We start from the raw sequence: 17513 nt of genomic DNA on the forward strand, positions 1-17513 counted from the left end.
GTACTTTAATCACACCTAAAAATTTGTCGTAAATTAGTTGTGAAGAGAAAATAATTGTCGCACTTGTTTTTTAAAAAAATTTGTATAGTAGTGCTAACTTTACAGTAAAGTTAGCACTACCACCCTAGAAAACTGCAGTTTTCTAAAGTTCAAATACTTCAATCACACCTAAAAATTTGTCGTAAATTAGTTGTGAAGAGAAAATAAATGTCGCACTTGTTTTTTAAAAAAAATGGTATAGTAGTGCTAACTTTACAGTAAAGTTAGCACTACCACCCTAGCAAAATTTCATTTTTCCAAGGTTCAAGTACTTCAATCACACGTAAACATTTGTCGTAAATTAGTTGTGAAGAGAAAATAAATGTCGCCCGTGTTTTTTTTTTTTTAAAAATGGTATAGTAGTGCTAACTTTACAGTAAAGTTAGCACTACCACCCTAGTAAATTGCATTTTTTCAAAGTTCAAGTACTTTAATCACACATAAACATTTGTCGTAAATTAGTTGTGAAGAGAAAATAAATGTCGCACTTGTTTTTTAAAAAAATCGGTATGGTAGTGCTAACTTTACAGTAAAGTTAGCACTGCCACCCTAGAAAACTGCATTTTTCCAATGTTTAAGTACTTTAATCACACGTAAACATTTGTCGTAAATTAGTTGTGAAGAGAAAATAAATGTCGCACGAGTTTTTAAAAAAAATTGGTATAGTAGTGCTAACTTTACTGAGGCGAAGCCGAAACGCAACATAGTATGAAATAAGGATTTGTGCCCTCCTGTACAAAGACTGGTTTTTACCAACAAATTTTCACCCTAGTGAGAAATTTTGGTTTTTACCAAATTTTCCTCCTTAGGGTGAAATATAGCATAGTGCTTTCGCATAGGCCTGCTAAGCCAAGACAAGTTTCGGCTTCACTTGTGTCTCATCGGCATAAACAGAACTTCTGCTCGAACGGGACATCACGTTTGATCAGTCGTTTGATTGAAACACATAGTGTGTTTTAGTTTTAAGGGATTTGCGTCAAGCCGGCGCTAATCTATTCCGACAATGTGTTAGTGTCGGTTTTTGATGAGGCGAAGCCGAAACGCAACATAGTATGAAATAAGGATTTGTGCCCTCCTGTACAAAGACTGGTTTTTACCAACAAATTTTCACCCTAGTGAGAAATTTTGGTTTTCACCAAATTTTCCTCCTTAGGGTGAAATATAGCATAGTACTTATTGTTATATTTAAAACGTATAAAACAATAAAGTTGTTTTTATTACATGAGTTTAAATAGATACAAAACAATATTTTTAGGGTAGCCGCGATTGCTCACTACGGCCGATTGCATTTTGGGTGTGGATGCAACAATTGGAAATTCTAGTCATCAACTCTGGATTCTTTCAAAATGTTACTTTTAAATGCATTGGATGTTGGTTGGTACAATTCTTGACACTTTTGCTTCACGCCATCCATAAAGGCTCGTTCATTCACATTCAGACCCTATTTTTATCTACTTCCTAGACACGTCATTTGCATCCTTTACTTAATTCTTTGCTCTTTCAGTTCGCGCATTTTCGTAGCTGAATAGCTTATCGCACATAGTTAAGGCCAGTTCTATTGAAATCAAGTCCATATGAAGAAAAGGCATCGAATTAGTCCAGCCTGCATGCGACGTTTTTGGAGGAATACACACTCAATTGGGCTCGGTAATTTCCCAACAGCCGTGTAGTCAGTAAATTTAGAACCTGATATCTCAGTAAAATGAGATTTGTTTGCTGATTTTTGGTGAAATATTTTTCGAGTCTCAGCTTTCAAACGTTACATTTACTGAGACCTCAGCAAAAAAAATGTTTACTGAGATCTCAGCTGTTGAGATTTCGGCAAAAGATGCGAAAAAAGCTGAGATTCGGCAGAAAAAATTAAGTGTATACAGTTTTGTAAATTTCACCATTTATACTGGTTGTTCATGACAAAAATATTACTTCACTTTCCACTTTCCGCTTAGTATTCCTTTGCTTGAAGTTCGTTGATGTAATTAAGTAACGAGCAAAATACAATGTACACATTTGCTCATTGTTCATTAAATAATATGTATTTAATCAACACTTCCTATAGTCTTCGGAGTTTAAGTTTCATATGTTGCCTATAAAAAAGTCGATTTTTTTATTTAGACTATAGAAGTTTTAACCTTAGGGTCATACGCCTCTTTTTTCAAGCTAGAAAAATCTTTAACGCCATGTGCGGAGTAGGGAATCGAACCTAGGTGAGCTACATACAAGACAATCGATTTACCAACTTCGTTATGCCCGCACCACAGTCGAATTATATCACCTTTTGATTCTCAAACATTGTCGGCACCTGGCTACCCAGAGCAATTGATACAAGGAAGTGCATTTAAATTTGTCTTTTCTTTCGATTATAGAGCTTTTAGCTTTAAGGCGTACCTTCTAATTTAAAAAAATCGAGAAAAAAATATTTTATTGTAAAGTACAACTTCTTCAAAATATTTTTCCAAATTTCCGTATAGATCCGAGCAAAAGATTACAATCTACAGGGGGTAGGCGTAGCGTAGTTGGTAAATCGATTGCCTTGTACGCAGCGCACCTGGGTTCGAGCCCCGACGCCGCACATAGGGTTAGAAATTTTCATAAGAGATTTTTCTAACCCGAAGAGGCGAAAGACCTTAAGGTTAAAACCTCTATAATCGAAATAAAAAAATTACAATTTACAATGCTTCGAAGCGCTCCTCGTCTACTGAGAGCAGTGGTGACTTGAAACTTTAAACTTGATTATCTCAGCTTTTTTTTTTTCCAAAATGACTTTTTCGTGCTCACGATGGCCGAAATACTACTCATCCGATCGTATTTTTTTCAATTGTTCATAATTATGTTTTTTCGTACCTTAACAATTCGGTTTTTTAAGCATACATTTTCATTTTGCAGATAGGAATTTTGTAATACGATGTTTAGAGCTTAAAACATTGATTTTTTTTTGAAAAACGTCGGAAAAAATTATTATTTGTTCAAGCAATCTTTAAGGTATACATACTCCTATACAAATGATTTTTTTTGGGTTTCACGATTTTAGTTGATCTGCTTGTTGACTCACCAGCAAGACTCTTATATAAAAAATTGTTTCGGGAAAAAATCATAACTCCACCTATTATCATTATATATGTAAACTAATGCTTGTTTTTTCACTCAAAAAAAATAACTATAACTTTGATGTTATAAAGCTATTGCACGAAAATTGAAACTTTCCTTAAGAAAGATTATTCGTCTTTTTTTTCGAGTTAGTAAAGTCTCTAACTCTATGTAAGAGGGTTTGGAATCGAACCCACATTAGCTGCGGACAAGGTACGCAGAAAGTTTTCCGACTTTACACAAGACGCTCGTATCTACGGGTGAATGACCTATAAGGCTAAAACCCGTCCTTAATAAAATCAATCAAGACGCTCGTAATCCCATATCTACGAGCTGGGACCACTTCGTAGTGGGCTTGGCAACTAAGTTCCATGGGTATCTTCCTGGGTGCCTTGGATGAGGTCATGAATAAAACAAACGCACTTATAGTAGCAGCATACCAAGAGTTATGCGTGACACCTTGGTGGAATACCGAACTTGTTCGACATAAAAAGTTATGTAAAAGAGCTTGGAATCGCAGACGCAGGGACGGCTCGGAGACAGTTGACTCGCAAAGCATACAGAAATGCCCTCCGATTCTCTGAGTGAATTGACTGTAAAAGCCTCTGCTTAAATGGCTCGAGTCTCAACGAGACTAGTAAATTATATAAGTTACTTTCGGAATCGACAGATTTTCATATCAGTACGATTAGAACTGTGCATACTCGTCTGACGAAGATGTAGTACTCAACTATCTTTCTGACACACATTTTCCATACTGTTTGGAGCCATCACTGATATTTGGGCATTTGCCCGTAGAATTGTGACAACCGAATCAATCTAATGGGCGATTGAAAGCTTTACTCTGTATAAGTCACCGGGAAAAGATGGAATTCCAATTCTACTACAAAGAGGATATGAACACTTCAATATTATGTTGAAAAAAGTTCTTACTTGTATTCCTGCAACACGTTACATTCCTTTAGCGTGGCGAGAAATAACTGTAAAATTAATTCCCAAAGGTGTCCGCGTCACTTCTCAAATCAGTGAAACTTGTAATCGACCACTACATACGGGATGTTAGCTTGAGCAAGCACCTGCTGCATGCAATGCAACATGCATATCAGCGAGGCAAGTCTACTATCACCCATTTACACAATGCTGTTTACAACTTCTGAACAGCTTTTTCGCAAAAGCAATCAAGTTTAGGAGTTTTTCTTGATATTTAAGGTACTTTTGCCAACATGTCTTTCAAATTCATTTTGGAAGCTACACGAGGTCATTGAGTACCTTTATATATCACGAACTGCATACACGAAATGCTTAGCAACCGACACAGGATCATCGTTAAGACAAGTAGAAATGGGTTCTGTGGATGTCCTCAGGGTGGTGTGCTGTCACCACTTCTATGGAACCTTGTCACCGATGGCTTGTTGAAAAGACTGATTGAGCTTAAGTTTCCGACATGTTGTATTGCTGATGATGCTGATTATAATGATCACCGGTATTTGCATTAACATACTTTTTGATTTGATGCAATAAGCCTTATGTGTTATTGTTGAGCAATGGTGTCTTCATGTTGGACTATCAGTTAATCCAAATAAAACATCAATTGTTCTTTTCACGCAATGACGGATTGCAACCGGAGCTCGTCCGCTGCAGTTTTTTGACTCTGAAATTATTGTCGTACATCAAGTTAAGTACGTTGGGGTAATTCTTGACTTAAAACTTAATTGGACAGCTCACATCGATTCAGGATCAAGACAGCTTCCATGGCCTTCGGTCACGGGCTTTCGCCAAATATTGGGGACTCAAACTCATGTACATTCAGTGGATCTACACAACAATTGTTAGACCAATACTGGCTTACGGATGCCTTATTTGGTGGCAGAAGGGAGAAGTCATGACAATCCAATCAAAGTCGAACCATGGATCACAGGATAGTCTTGATGGCGATGACTGGTGCGTTCTCGACAACATCTATTGCTGCTCTAGATATGTTTCTGAAACAAGAAGCACTTTCTTGTGCATACCGTCTTAAAGTTACAGAGCTCTGTAACAGTAACCCAATAGATCGTGCAACTAGCCACACTAGACTGTGGTCCCAGATGGTTACTTGGGATGAATATACACTTGCTTCCAGTGACCTTACATTCACATGTATTTTTCCTTTTAAAACTTTCAATGTGAGAATTCCTCATCACTAGGAATGGCTGTCTGGCTGGATAACACGATAAGAATACGTAGTTTGTTAGACTGACGGTTCTTTGTTGGAGGGCCGAGTCGGTGCTGGTGTCTATTGTCGTGAACTGAGATTAAATCAATCTCATTCGCTTTGTAGACACTGTACCGTATTCCAAGACGAAATCTTCGCGATTCTGTGTGGCATACAATTGACACTTCAACAGGGTATTTGCAGTAAAAGAATCGGTTTTTGTTTTGAAGGTCTGGCTGCCCTGAAAGCAATTAATTCGGCAGATTCGGGATCGAAATTAGTAATCGCAACTCAAATCGAAGAACTTAGCATTTTACCTGCTATCTACCTTCTATGGATACCCGGTCATTTCGGTATTACTGGAAATAAATGGGCGGATGAACTGGCGCTGCGACTGACTTTGTTGATCCAGAACAATTTCTACTGCGGTCGTTAAGTTGGATAAAGAACAAGATTCGCTTTTGGGCTGCATTTGAATATACCCACTATTGGCATAACTTGCGTTCAAACAAAGACTTTTCTGCCGGATGTGAATCTGAAAATGTCAAAGAATTGGCAGCGTTTTTCCAAGCACAACTGCAGTATTCTATTCACGGCATAGACTGAATATTGCAAACTCAATTATCACATTGCTACTATTCAGCGTGCTGAGTATTATTCGTGTGGTCTTTGTGAATCCGATTACGGAACGTCATATCATTTGATATGTAATTGCCCTGCAGTAAGGCAATTGCGTATCCGAATTTTGGGTTCTCCATACATAGTGATACATACAATGCTTTGTTTAGAAATGTATTGTAAGAGTGAATGTAGACGAATTGTTGAAAGAGAAGATGCTCTTACTACAAAAATGCAATTTAACAGTTAAGAAAATTGCAATACCAGTTGTAAACTTAATCAATGAGCACTGGAAAACAAGGTTTTAACTTGTTTGTTTGAAAATCCTGGAAACTTCACAAAAAGATTTAGAAAAAAACACCCTAAAGATCTGAAAATTTCATAATCAGAATAGAGTTGACACTCCGTGTTTGTTTATCACTGTTGAGTGAGATAGTTTCTTAGACTGGAAGAACGGAGGTCGGAGTCTATCGCAAAGCCAATCTTCGATACTATATTGTTTCGCAGAAATAATCTAAATGAAAAACAGATACTCTCCCTCACTAGTTCGAAGTTCATCGAAATCGGCAACACTGTTTCAATGACCCTTTGCGGTTCTGGACTTGCATCGGAATAGTTTACACATGTTAGGAAACTAGTAGCAACACCCGTAATCGATCGCGTTGAACAGCAACAGTGCGGCTATGTCTTTGTGGAAGAAGGGGGAAAAGTGGTTCGTTACCATGAACGTCGTGATTGGAGCGTTTTTGTAGGTCTTGATTAACATCTATTTATGGCTGTTTTACGGTTTCAAGATCCAATCGGATCTATTTCTGGGTGCTGAGCTCAGCTGGTGAACACTAATTACCTGAGTCTAGCTGCGCGCACTACATGGATCGTTGTTCGTACTTGAAGCGGAGTTTTTGCTTTAACCTGAGAATCACTGCGGGGTTGATTTCGCCTTTTCGCTTGAAACATTGTAGGTTGGTTGAATCGATATTATGAATGCCCTAGCGTTAATTAAAAAAAATTAAAAAAAAATCTGCGGAGGTCCCCACACAACGAAAAACACTTTAACCCTTAAATGCGCAATGTTGTTTTAAAACAACACTGCAAAAACCATCTCAAAATTATCGTAGCAACGTATTAAAACTGTGAGACGATTTTCAGAAAATTTGAAAAAAATTGGTTTGCACCTTTAAGGGTTAAGGAACTGAGAGTCGTTTGAAGGTGGTTTAAAAACATAATTTCGTGAATGTTTCTAATTTTTCAAATTTCTATAAATATGAAATATAATTTGTGTGTAACACACGAAATCGTATTTAAATATATAGACAACGATTCATTTACGTTATCTTCGTAGGAAAGTATTTCTGTAAATTAAAATTACCCCTTTGTGCTATCCAGAGTGTTTAATTTCGTATAAAAATGGTTTAACTTGTTATAAACTTCTTTTCATGATTATGGGTTAAGTACGGACACATGAAACAATTTGGTATCTTGTTACCGTAAACATCGAGCTCAACCCCATCTTCAAGACGCAACAATGTAGTGTTCCCTGCCGTGTAATCTTCCATCGAACGGCTAAAATTACCAGCTTTTCGGTTGCGAATTATGGGCGTCCCATTAAAAATGACAGTTATTTTTTCCCCCAAACCGTGGCTGACTCTGTTCCCAGCCAGTATCAACTGGTTTTTGGAGTGCAACTTTGCCTCAATTCAATTGATTTTTATTGGAATTGGCACGAGGTAATCGGACGTGCAAAATGCTCTCCTCTTGACATTCTTCTCGCTTTTTCTCGATCCGGGCAGTGCCGAAAATGGATAAGCGTTTAGTGAATGCGGTAAATCTGCGGAGCAGAGGATAATGACACCGCAGATAATTTTTGTTTGAACTCCACTGAGTTGAAGTTTGATGGTTAAGTTTTGTTTGAACACAGGCAGTCAGTCGAGTCGGGCGAAAAAGGTGACAACATATAAGTTGGCTGCGAAATTGACAGCAGACCCTGCGTGTGTAAAAGGTGAAGAAGAGAACGGTAATGTGCATTAAATTATAATAACGCTAAAGTGATACAATTAGCGAAAAGAGTAAAAGCGGAGAATCAAAGTGTTGTAACCGGTTTCGGCGAAGAAAACGTGCTTAGCGAACTGACTAATCACAACTAAACGGAGGTATGCGGCAAACAAAGTAAGCGAACCGGTGTGCAAGTGAATGCGAATGAATGAACAAGCCGGCAACTATCGACAAAAACAATACCAGCGATTCATCGTCGGCTTCTCCCGCATCATCCACTACACCATCGTCCCTGTCGTCATCCTCGACCGCATCGTCGGCTGGCGGTTCGCTTCGGGGACTTGGCAGTGCACTGCGGCAACTTCAGCAACACCAACGAAAACGTAACTTTCTAACCGCACCAGCACAGTCAAGCCCCGTTCCAGCCGTAGCAACTGCCGCAATCGCCGCTGCCGCCGCCACCGCCACCACAACCAGCACAATGCTGCTAACAAGTGCCCACGATCATCATCTCAACTTTGTGATGGGTTTCATCAAGGAGGATGAAATCTATAACAGTGGCAATTCTTCCTCCTTCTCCAGTAGTGGTGGAGGTGGTATTGGTGACGGTAGTGGAGGTACGGCAAGCTCCTCGATCGTTTCGACAACCACGGATACCTCGTCGGAGGACAACTCGCTTGTGGTGCCCACATTGACGTCGAGGCTTCTTGACAGCCTAAACGATGATGTAAGAACTATTTCTGTATGTATTTCTATTCTTTACATTTGCTACATGAAATGGAACGAGGTGAATTGATTAAGCTGTTGCCCTTAGGTTCGATGATTGGCTGTAGATAGTGATAACGCTGAGTTACTTCCGAGCGGGAGCTTCGGGGCTATGTGTCGTACTGAAAAAACATATGCAAGCAGCCGCACAAGATTTGGTCGACTTACAAAGCTCGAAACTTTTCTATTGTCTTTGTTGTACTGATTTAATTTATCCTGTTTTGTAATTTATTGATAGATTAATGAGTAGAGTATGTTTGTGTTTTTGGTATGAAAAATACTCCCCTTAAAAATAATATCAATTGCTGTATGAGTCTTTAGGAGCTATGATGATGACATAAAAATTTGCGTCAAGCTGTTGGTAACCGGTTATCTATATGAAGTCACCTAATATTAACCAATCGAACTACGAGCAGCCGGCTTTCGGATATGTTGCTTCCTACTATTCTTAGAATTATGTGATAATGACAATAATAGCTGGTGATTTTCTCGTTATTTGAGTCCTAATGGATTGATGATGATGATGGTCTCACATCATACCCCCACAAAGGTGTAAGCTGAAAGATTTATCTAGAAGATAATTAATATTTTGGATTCATAACAAAACCCCTTAACAAAAAACCTGTTTTAATCCACCTATAGGTGCAATTGTGCCTTTCTCATTTTTCCAAACTATGATTTAATAACTGGTTCGTACAATATAACATTATGGAAATGTCTTTCATTCTTATTACACTTGGTAAGTATATATAAGAGCACCTTTTTGCATTCATCGAGGTATCGGTTTTAATCGGAGTTTTCTATGTGATCGCACTCCACAACCCGTAACTCCGGAGCTGGAAGTCGGATGGAGATGGAATTTAATATCAGTTTCCGGGGACGCAACACCTTTCATTTGAGACTAAGTTGATCAAATCGTTCTAGCCATTTTCGAAAAACCAATATAACCGTTATTCTGAATTTGGATGCTTCCTGATCCGTCGATAGTGGCCAGTGTGGCCAAAGAGACTTTGATGGTGACCTAGATCTACAAATTCAACAGTTGTGTTTATATTTTGGAAAAAATCACCTCACCAATTCATCGCAGAATTCGTTAGAATCGGGATTTGCTGCGTGATCGTACGTATCACCCTGTAATTCAGGAACCAGAACTCGGATCCACACAAAATTCAACAGCAGCTGATGGACCTTTCATTTAAAATCAAGTTTGTCAAAATCGGTTCAGAAAATTCCGAGAAACCGATGTGGACAAATCAACAAATTTTGTTTTGTAACCATACTCTTCAACTCGTAATCCGGAACAAGATGTCGGTTGAAAATGAAATTCAATAGCAACCTCTGGGAATATTATACCTTTCATTTGAATCTTAGTTTGTAAAAATCGGTTCAGCCATCTCCAAGAAACCGATGTGAACATTTTGTTAACAAATCCGCACATACACACATACATACATACATACATACATACATACATACATACATACATACATACATACACACATACATACACACAGATATTTTGCGATCTCGGCGAACTGAGTCGAATGTTATATGAGACTCGGCCCTCCGGGCCTCGGTTAGAAAATCGGTTTTTGAAGCAATTGCATAACCTTTCTATATGAGAAAGGCAAAAGAATAATATTTAATTAGCTTAATAAGCATGAGTTCAATGTTATCTTCATGTGATTATAATTTGGAAAGGTTGGTGGAATGGGTTTGAACGTGTAGGGAATGGGGGGTTAGTAGAGTGGGAGTGGAGGATGCGTCAGAAATCCTTCATCTTATTTCGGTATACGGGATGGATGAAGGAAATGCGGGCGTGAGGGTGGTCCAAGGGGAGGGGAGTGATGAAGGAGGGAGGTGTAAGGGCAAGACGGGGGACGGGGGGGGGGGCGGCGACGCAATACTCAACTGCATATTTTGCCTTCCATTTGAGACTTGGTTTGAGAAAATCGGTTCAGTCATCACCGAAGAACCGATTTGACTTTAATTGTGGAATATGCCCGGAATTCCGGACTTCCGGAATCGTCGATAGTGGACAATATATTCAAAGAATGTTTGATTGGCAATCAGTGATCTAGATCTGCGATTAGAAGTTATTTGGTGACCATTTCAATAGTTTTTAGCCTCTGAGGTATTACGATTGTACCGATTTATATGGGAAATTCCAGTGTATCCTTACTAACACCCCTGTAACTTCGGAAGCAAGAGTCAGAACCGAATGAAATTCAGCAGCAGTCAATGGCATTACTGTATCTTTCATTTGAAATCAAGTTTGTAAAAATCGGTAGAGAATTCGTTGGGGAATGGGTGTGATATTAGCTTAGGAACTTGGCGGGTTCCCCGGGGGCGTCATGAACCGTCATAGGTGGCCAATGTGGTCAAAGCTACTTTGATTGATCATTAGTGATCCAGACCCGCAAACTAGAGTAATGTTACATCATTTTTAATATGTTTTACATCATTTGAACATCATGGTGGTACCAGTTTATATGCTGTGTGACCGCACTCTTCAACCCGTAACTCCGGAACCCGAAGTCGGATCAACTAAAAATTCAATAGCAGCTTATGGGAGCGTTATACCTTTCAAATGAAACTAAGTTTGCGAAAATCGGTTCAGCCATCTCTGAGAAAATTGTGTGAGTTTAAATGACACACACATACACACACACACACATACACACACATACACACATACATACACACACAGACATTTGCCGATCTCGACGAACTGAATCGAATGGTGTATGACACTCGGCCCTCCGGGCCTCGGTTAAAAAGTCGATTTTTACAGTGATTGCATAGCCTTTCTTTATATGAGAAAGGCAAAAACGGACTGGTTCAATTTGCAGACATAGACATTCTTTCAAAATAACGTAACCAGATCCATTTCGAATATTCCGCCAACAACCAGAGCCCATCAAGAAAATTTCTATTCCGGGAAGATACTGGATAGAATCGGGAATTGAAGCCAACAGCTTCCATTAATTACATTACATATTACATATACAATGGTGCCGATGATACTGAAAGTTGCAGTCATGAATTACGTTAGGTCGTATACCATACATATACCAATGGGACCCAAAACTATGAACGTAATTTTCTCAAAATGTTTTGACGTAGGACTACGTCTTTGTTTTCGATATAGGGGTGCACGTTGCAAATTCTACAAAAATGGTATGTAACGAAAAGTGGTCCAATTTTAAACGCATATAATTCAGCCATCTCACGATAAATTTTCAAATTTTTTGCGCATGTCGCCCCGAAATACTTCTAAGAATAGATTTCAATAGATAAACCCAAAGATTTTTGATACCATGGCATTAAAAATTTAAATAATGAGCAACCTAGTCAAAATATCGCGCATTTACACACAGAAGATAGCGCTTCCCTAGTCCAGCACGACAGATTTGTGTACCTAGCGCGCTACGCTTCTATGAATGACGTCATCATCGACTATTTAAACGGACGGATTTCGCCAGAGCAGCTCAGTTGCCTGTTGAGCAACAGACGAAGCAGGTCACTGCGTTGTGTGTTTTCACAGCCAGTGCAGCTGAGTTAGAAGTCCGTTGCACTGGTTGTGGAGGTACGCTAACCAGTGAATGCGACTGTGCTTGCCGTTCAAACACTGCTATCTTTTGTGTTGTGCTCGTTTCCAGCACACTTTTATGTATAATTATTCGTACACAAAATAGTTTGTACATGCGAGCTCCATTTGCAAACACGGTTAACATAGTGTCGTGGTATTAGTTGTCTCTTTCGCTCTACCCATCATCATCAGCGTTGATTCATTTTGCTTTGTGCGCTTGGGTTTAATGTTTGAGGTGAATGTGTAGGTAGGTAGATCTAATTTGTTACTAAATTGCACAACGAAAGTTTATTATTTACGTTCGATCAATTCATTGATTTATTTCCCCTTCACGTGATTCATTTTCACTCAACCTATAGTATTTTGATTCTACTAATAGGTACATACTACAAAGCCTATTTATGAATGAATACACTGCCACCGTTGCAAAAACGCATCTTGTCCATATGGCCTGTGTTAAGCCAAAGAGGACCAAGCGCCATTTGGAGGTATCTTCATTAAAATCGCTATCGCAGCTAATGTAGCACTATAAACACCTACATCAATTTATTTCTGAGAACTGAAATAGTAATCGATAGCAAATAAGTACCCTTAAACTTTCTATGATAATGGTAAATAATCGAAAAATTAATTTTTCATTAAAAATACTAGGAAAAAATTATGGCGCTCAGTTCGCTTTGGCTTAACGCAGGTCATATATAAAATTGTTTTCGATTCTTGTATATTTATAGTTTCGTTATATGATTAAGACCACTGCATTCGCTATATATGTATGCGTACTTTAGGAATGTTACAATAATGGCACAATATAACTAGAATGCTTGGTCTATACATGAAATGTGATTATATTATCTAAAATTTGATTTTAGACAATATAACAATCGAAAAGTTTTTACAAGCTAATCTTATGCTATAAAGATTTAGCTCCAGATATTAGTTCGGTCACAGTTTTCTGTCTTCTTTCTTCAGATCTTCTTAAATAAGTTTAATCGGATTCGATCACCTACTACAAATGAAATGACCTGATAACCAAGAAGGTTTGGTTCAATATGTAATATTCGATGTTGATTGGTTGTGATTAAACCATACGTAAGAAAAATGTTTGATTTATTATTACTATAAATGTACTAAGAACATAATTATTTTACATTAAGTAGTATAGTCCTACGTCTACAGCTCGTGCAACCCCATAGGGCTGCCCCTTGTGGTTTTTAAGTCGGAAATATAACAAACTGAGACAGATTTATTATCCGATTGCATTGAAATTTTCTCAGCATCTTCCAAACTACATTCTCCAGAGAAGTACGTACAGGTTGGTTGAATACAGCTATGATCCGTTTTTATCACCTCCTTGGTGTATTTTAGGCTGACAAAATGAGCATTTTGACAAAATCGAAACTTATTTCTGTCTTTCTTTTAAAATAAAACGACACTGTTAATATTTCCTCTTTCGTCCCTAGACATAGTCTCAGAACCGTTTCTGATTATTTATTATGAATTTGCTTTAAGGGAGTCTTCCAGTGCAAATTTAAGAAAAATTTAAGAAAAATATGACTTGCTTTAGTCGATTTATTCTTAGATCATTCATGTAAGATTCATCTTACGAATACCAAAGTGCCATCTTAGCCACACCTGTATATACTACATTGTTTCTTTAGAAGATGTCCACATTCTAACTCACTTTTTTGAAAAGTTAGTGTTGGTGCCCTCTGTCTAACTCGCATTGCATACTAAAATTCTTCTAAATATACCATTCAGCTAAACCTCATCATCAATTCACAAATATGAATAGTTCGTGGGAATCAAGTACTGATAAGTAGCAATGTGCTGCTAGGCCCCATGCAAAACTGACTCAGATATCACCTCGTTAAAAGTTTATTAACTTCTTCTAACAAAGCCAGATTGATTTTAAGTCTTCGACAAAGTTGTAGCCAATTAAAGTATCTCTCTTATTTTCACTTGCTTTGATAATCTGATGCACACAGTGCCACCTAGCGGTGAAGATGCGAGCTAGTGGATGCATGTAAATTATCGTAAAATCCCATTCAAACTTCAGGTGTGTTGGGCCGGTAGTTAGACTTCCCGAGCAATCGAAAAGCCCATAAAGCTGCATGGTGTTTTGATAGTGTTTTAAATGGGGTCAACCCATGAAACACCATCACCATGGTTCGGCAGATCCCACTAAAAACCATATTTTGGTGTAGTTATGGGTTATGGAGACCATGCGATGGTGTTTTCATGGTCGTGGAGCTTGGCACGGACCATATTTATGGACTTCTCAAGGGGCTGTATGGTGTCTGATTCCTGAGAATTTGCTCGGGTAATCCAATTTACTTCAAATTTAACGCAACCACTTCTATTGGGACTAGGAAACGACTCAGGGGTGGGCCGAACTCGTTTAAAATGTTTAAAAACATTTTAAACTTTTCATTATGGAAGCTGTCCTTCAATGTCAGCTTCTTTCTCCGAACAGCCTAGATAAGCCGTGTGGTGTCGGTAGTGGTTGTTTCATCCGGCTAGAAAATTACACTACGGAGTACCTGTTTCGGTGGTGTCATGTGACCCGTGCTATGGTTAAAATTGTTGAGGGGGTTTAAAATATTCTCAATGGCGAACGGAGCCCGGGAAGAGCCGGGCGAACTCCCCAGTATGCTGCATTACGCAGTGGAACATTCGTTATACGCACCGAAATTTCACCGATGATCGGAACTATCTTGCTGGTTGACTGAAGGTTTGCCGAGGTTTTCGGTTGATGCTAGTTCGGTGAAGTTTTGCTGGGTTTCGATTATCAAATTTCGATGTGTACGGACGAACCTGCCCAGAGGCCATTTGGTATCCGGCTAAGAATTGAGGGTTCCTGGTCTCATGTCGTAGGAGGCGACTAAAAGCAGGAGTCAAGTCAAGGTGTAGTTTCGTGTCGAGGACTTGATGGCTGGAGGGACTAAAATATGCCAGTTGCGAACGGATAATTTTGGGTTTTGCCTTTAATGTGTTATGCGAATCTCTGACACAGTAGACCATTATTTTCTTCGCAAATGGTGGGAATCAAATGATCACATTTAAACCTGATATGGCTCGCTTCATGACTTAACATCCCAACTTGCTTGGTATCCTCTAGTTGTTGTGCAATATATGTTGGAAATGAAATGTACAGTACAATCTCCAGCATAAGCGTACCGAAATTTTGAATCTATCTTAACTTAAGCAGGAGGGTAAAGATTCCATACTATTGGTTCAAGAACCGTACTTCCAAAAAGGAAACTTCCCTCCCCAAGGTTTAGGGGTTTGGCGGTATTGCAAACATCATCAAGCATATTGCGTGTATCAGTCCTACAGAACTTCTGACAGACAATTGCTTTACGATGGGTATTGCATCACGCCTCGGTAGTGGTGCATCGAGAAGACCGAGAGGGCTTATGCGCCTTTTTTATGTTATATGTTTCTTCATACTCTGTACCTGCGCATACCAACGCTATAACACTGGTCTATGTACGGTGGCGTGGCCGACTGGCGGATCGACGTAGATTGACTTGCTGTGTGCCGTGTTTGCAAATATTGTTCTATTGGTGGTATTCGTGGACGGGGCTCACAGAGGGAGTCATTGTGTGTCCATTTATCGGTCGACTTCGTCATCGTGCATATACTAATTAAATTAATTCAATAATGAAATTAATTTAATAAAGTAGAATAAGTAGAAACCTATTAGTTGTAGCTTTGTAATAATCGTAGCTTTTCGTACTAGTGTACAACTGTTATGTGCTGTCTATTTATGCATGTATTCGTCTGAGTATTTGTAACAGTTGGGTCAGGGAATGGATGCAGAACTAACGTATATGATAGAATAGTGGCTAATACTTCTGGTGATCAATCTGAGCATTTGGGTAAAATAAATTTACCGACGCATGTGAGTCATCCATTCCCGGTCAGCATAGCATGATGAAAGTCTAACAGCATGCAATTGTCGTTAATGATAAATATACAACATTTGCTGCATTTAGACGAGTTTGACTGCATGTTTCTATTCTACTTCATAAGTCTTTTCCTTTTGTACATCTATTAGTTTGCTTTTCCATTATTTATGTATACCAAAATAGTATTGTTCAATTTATACACTTCTAGTCAAGCTCTTTGCATCTTCTTTTCATTCTTCGGCATGTTATGATTCCATTTATTAGAGTATCTCTACTATACGCTATATACACTCATATAAGTACAAACGTTCGTGTCCTTCGCGATAACACAAACCTGGCCACAAGCGCGACCATGCAATTGCATCCACATATACTTACGCCCGCGATTTCGCCTACATGAAAACACCCCGGTAGTTAAGTAAACATGGCATCTTTAAACTTCCAAACGCGGTCTCAAACATTAACCCATCACTCGCGCGATCATGAAACGGTTACGTCCGAAAGTTTTACCAGTCTGGACTAATGCCTTCAGTTGAACCAATCAAAAAAGTGACGCTCATATTCACTAAACAACACGTTCCATGGTGACATGACCTGGAACTCAAGTGATATGGGAAAACGGACTACCATCTGTACCATACACTAAAAATTAAGCATCAGATTCACGGTCCGCGCGCGATCAAACAAGAAGACACGCTACATCATCATAAAATCAAAATTATACACGCGGAGTCACATACACGTGACAAACACGTTAAAATACAAATGCTTGAGCCCTTCGCGACCATCCCCGGCACCTACACCCGCGATCTCGTAAACATGATAACATCCCGGTGATAAAGTGAATGTCTCAGCTCCTTTAAATTTTCAAACGCGGTCTCAATCGTGAACCTAAAAACTCCCGCGGTCGCAAGAACATGAATCGGTCACTTCCGGATCAGCAGACTTGGTCCATGCCTTCAATTGGATCAAATAAAAAAAGAAAGCTCTCATATCCACTGGATACCACGTTGCATGGCGACATGACTGAGGACTCTAGTGATATGTGGTAACTTACTCCCTGTCAGAATGTGAATTGTACACCAAAAACTAACTATCAGAATGAAGGTCCGCGTGACCATCCAAGAACGCACGCGTATATAGAAAATGCCACACGGTTACAAAATTCAGCCTTGTACACACGAAGTCACATGAACGCGAGCACACGTGACAAACACGTTAACGTACGAACGCTTAACCCTTCGCGATTAACAACGCACACCTACGTTCGCGAGCGCGCAAACTTAATAACACCCCGGTAATAAAGAAAACGTTTTAA

The 17513-nt window shown here is 39.0% G+C and overlaps 1 protein-coding gene across 7 annotated transcripts in view; it reads left to right on the forward strand.

Moving 5' to 3' along the window:
* The window catches only part of LOC131684323 (homeotic protein ocelliless-like), a 32684-nt gene extending 22400 nt beyond the window's left edge, over positions 1 to 10284 (forward strand). For 2 of the 7 annotated variants that reach the window (XM_058967094.1, XM_058967098.1), the window contains exon 2: positions 7838 to 10284. In XM_058967094.1, coding sequence (XP_058823077.1) covers positions 8136 to 8723 — 588 coding nt within the window. In that variant the 5' untranslated portion in view covers positions 7838 to 8135 and the 3' untranslated portion in view covers positions 8724 to 10284. Of the gene's footprint in view, positions 1 to 7725 lie in introns of all 7 variants that reach the window. The other 5 variants (XM_058967095.1, XM_058967093.1, XM_058967096.1 and 2 more) reach the window with 3 other exon arrangements.
* The last annotated feature ends 7229 nt before the right edge of the window (positions 10285 to 17513 follow it).

The sequence above is a fragment of the Topomyia yanbarensis genome, chromosome 2 (genome assembly GCF_030247195.1).
Source record: "Topomyia yanbarensis strain Yona2022 chromosome 2, ASM3024719v1, whole genome shotgun sequence".
NCBI lineage: Eukaryota > Metazoa > Arthropoda > Insecta > Diptera > Culicidae > Topomyia > Topomyia yanbarensis.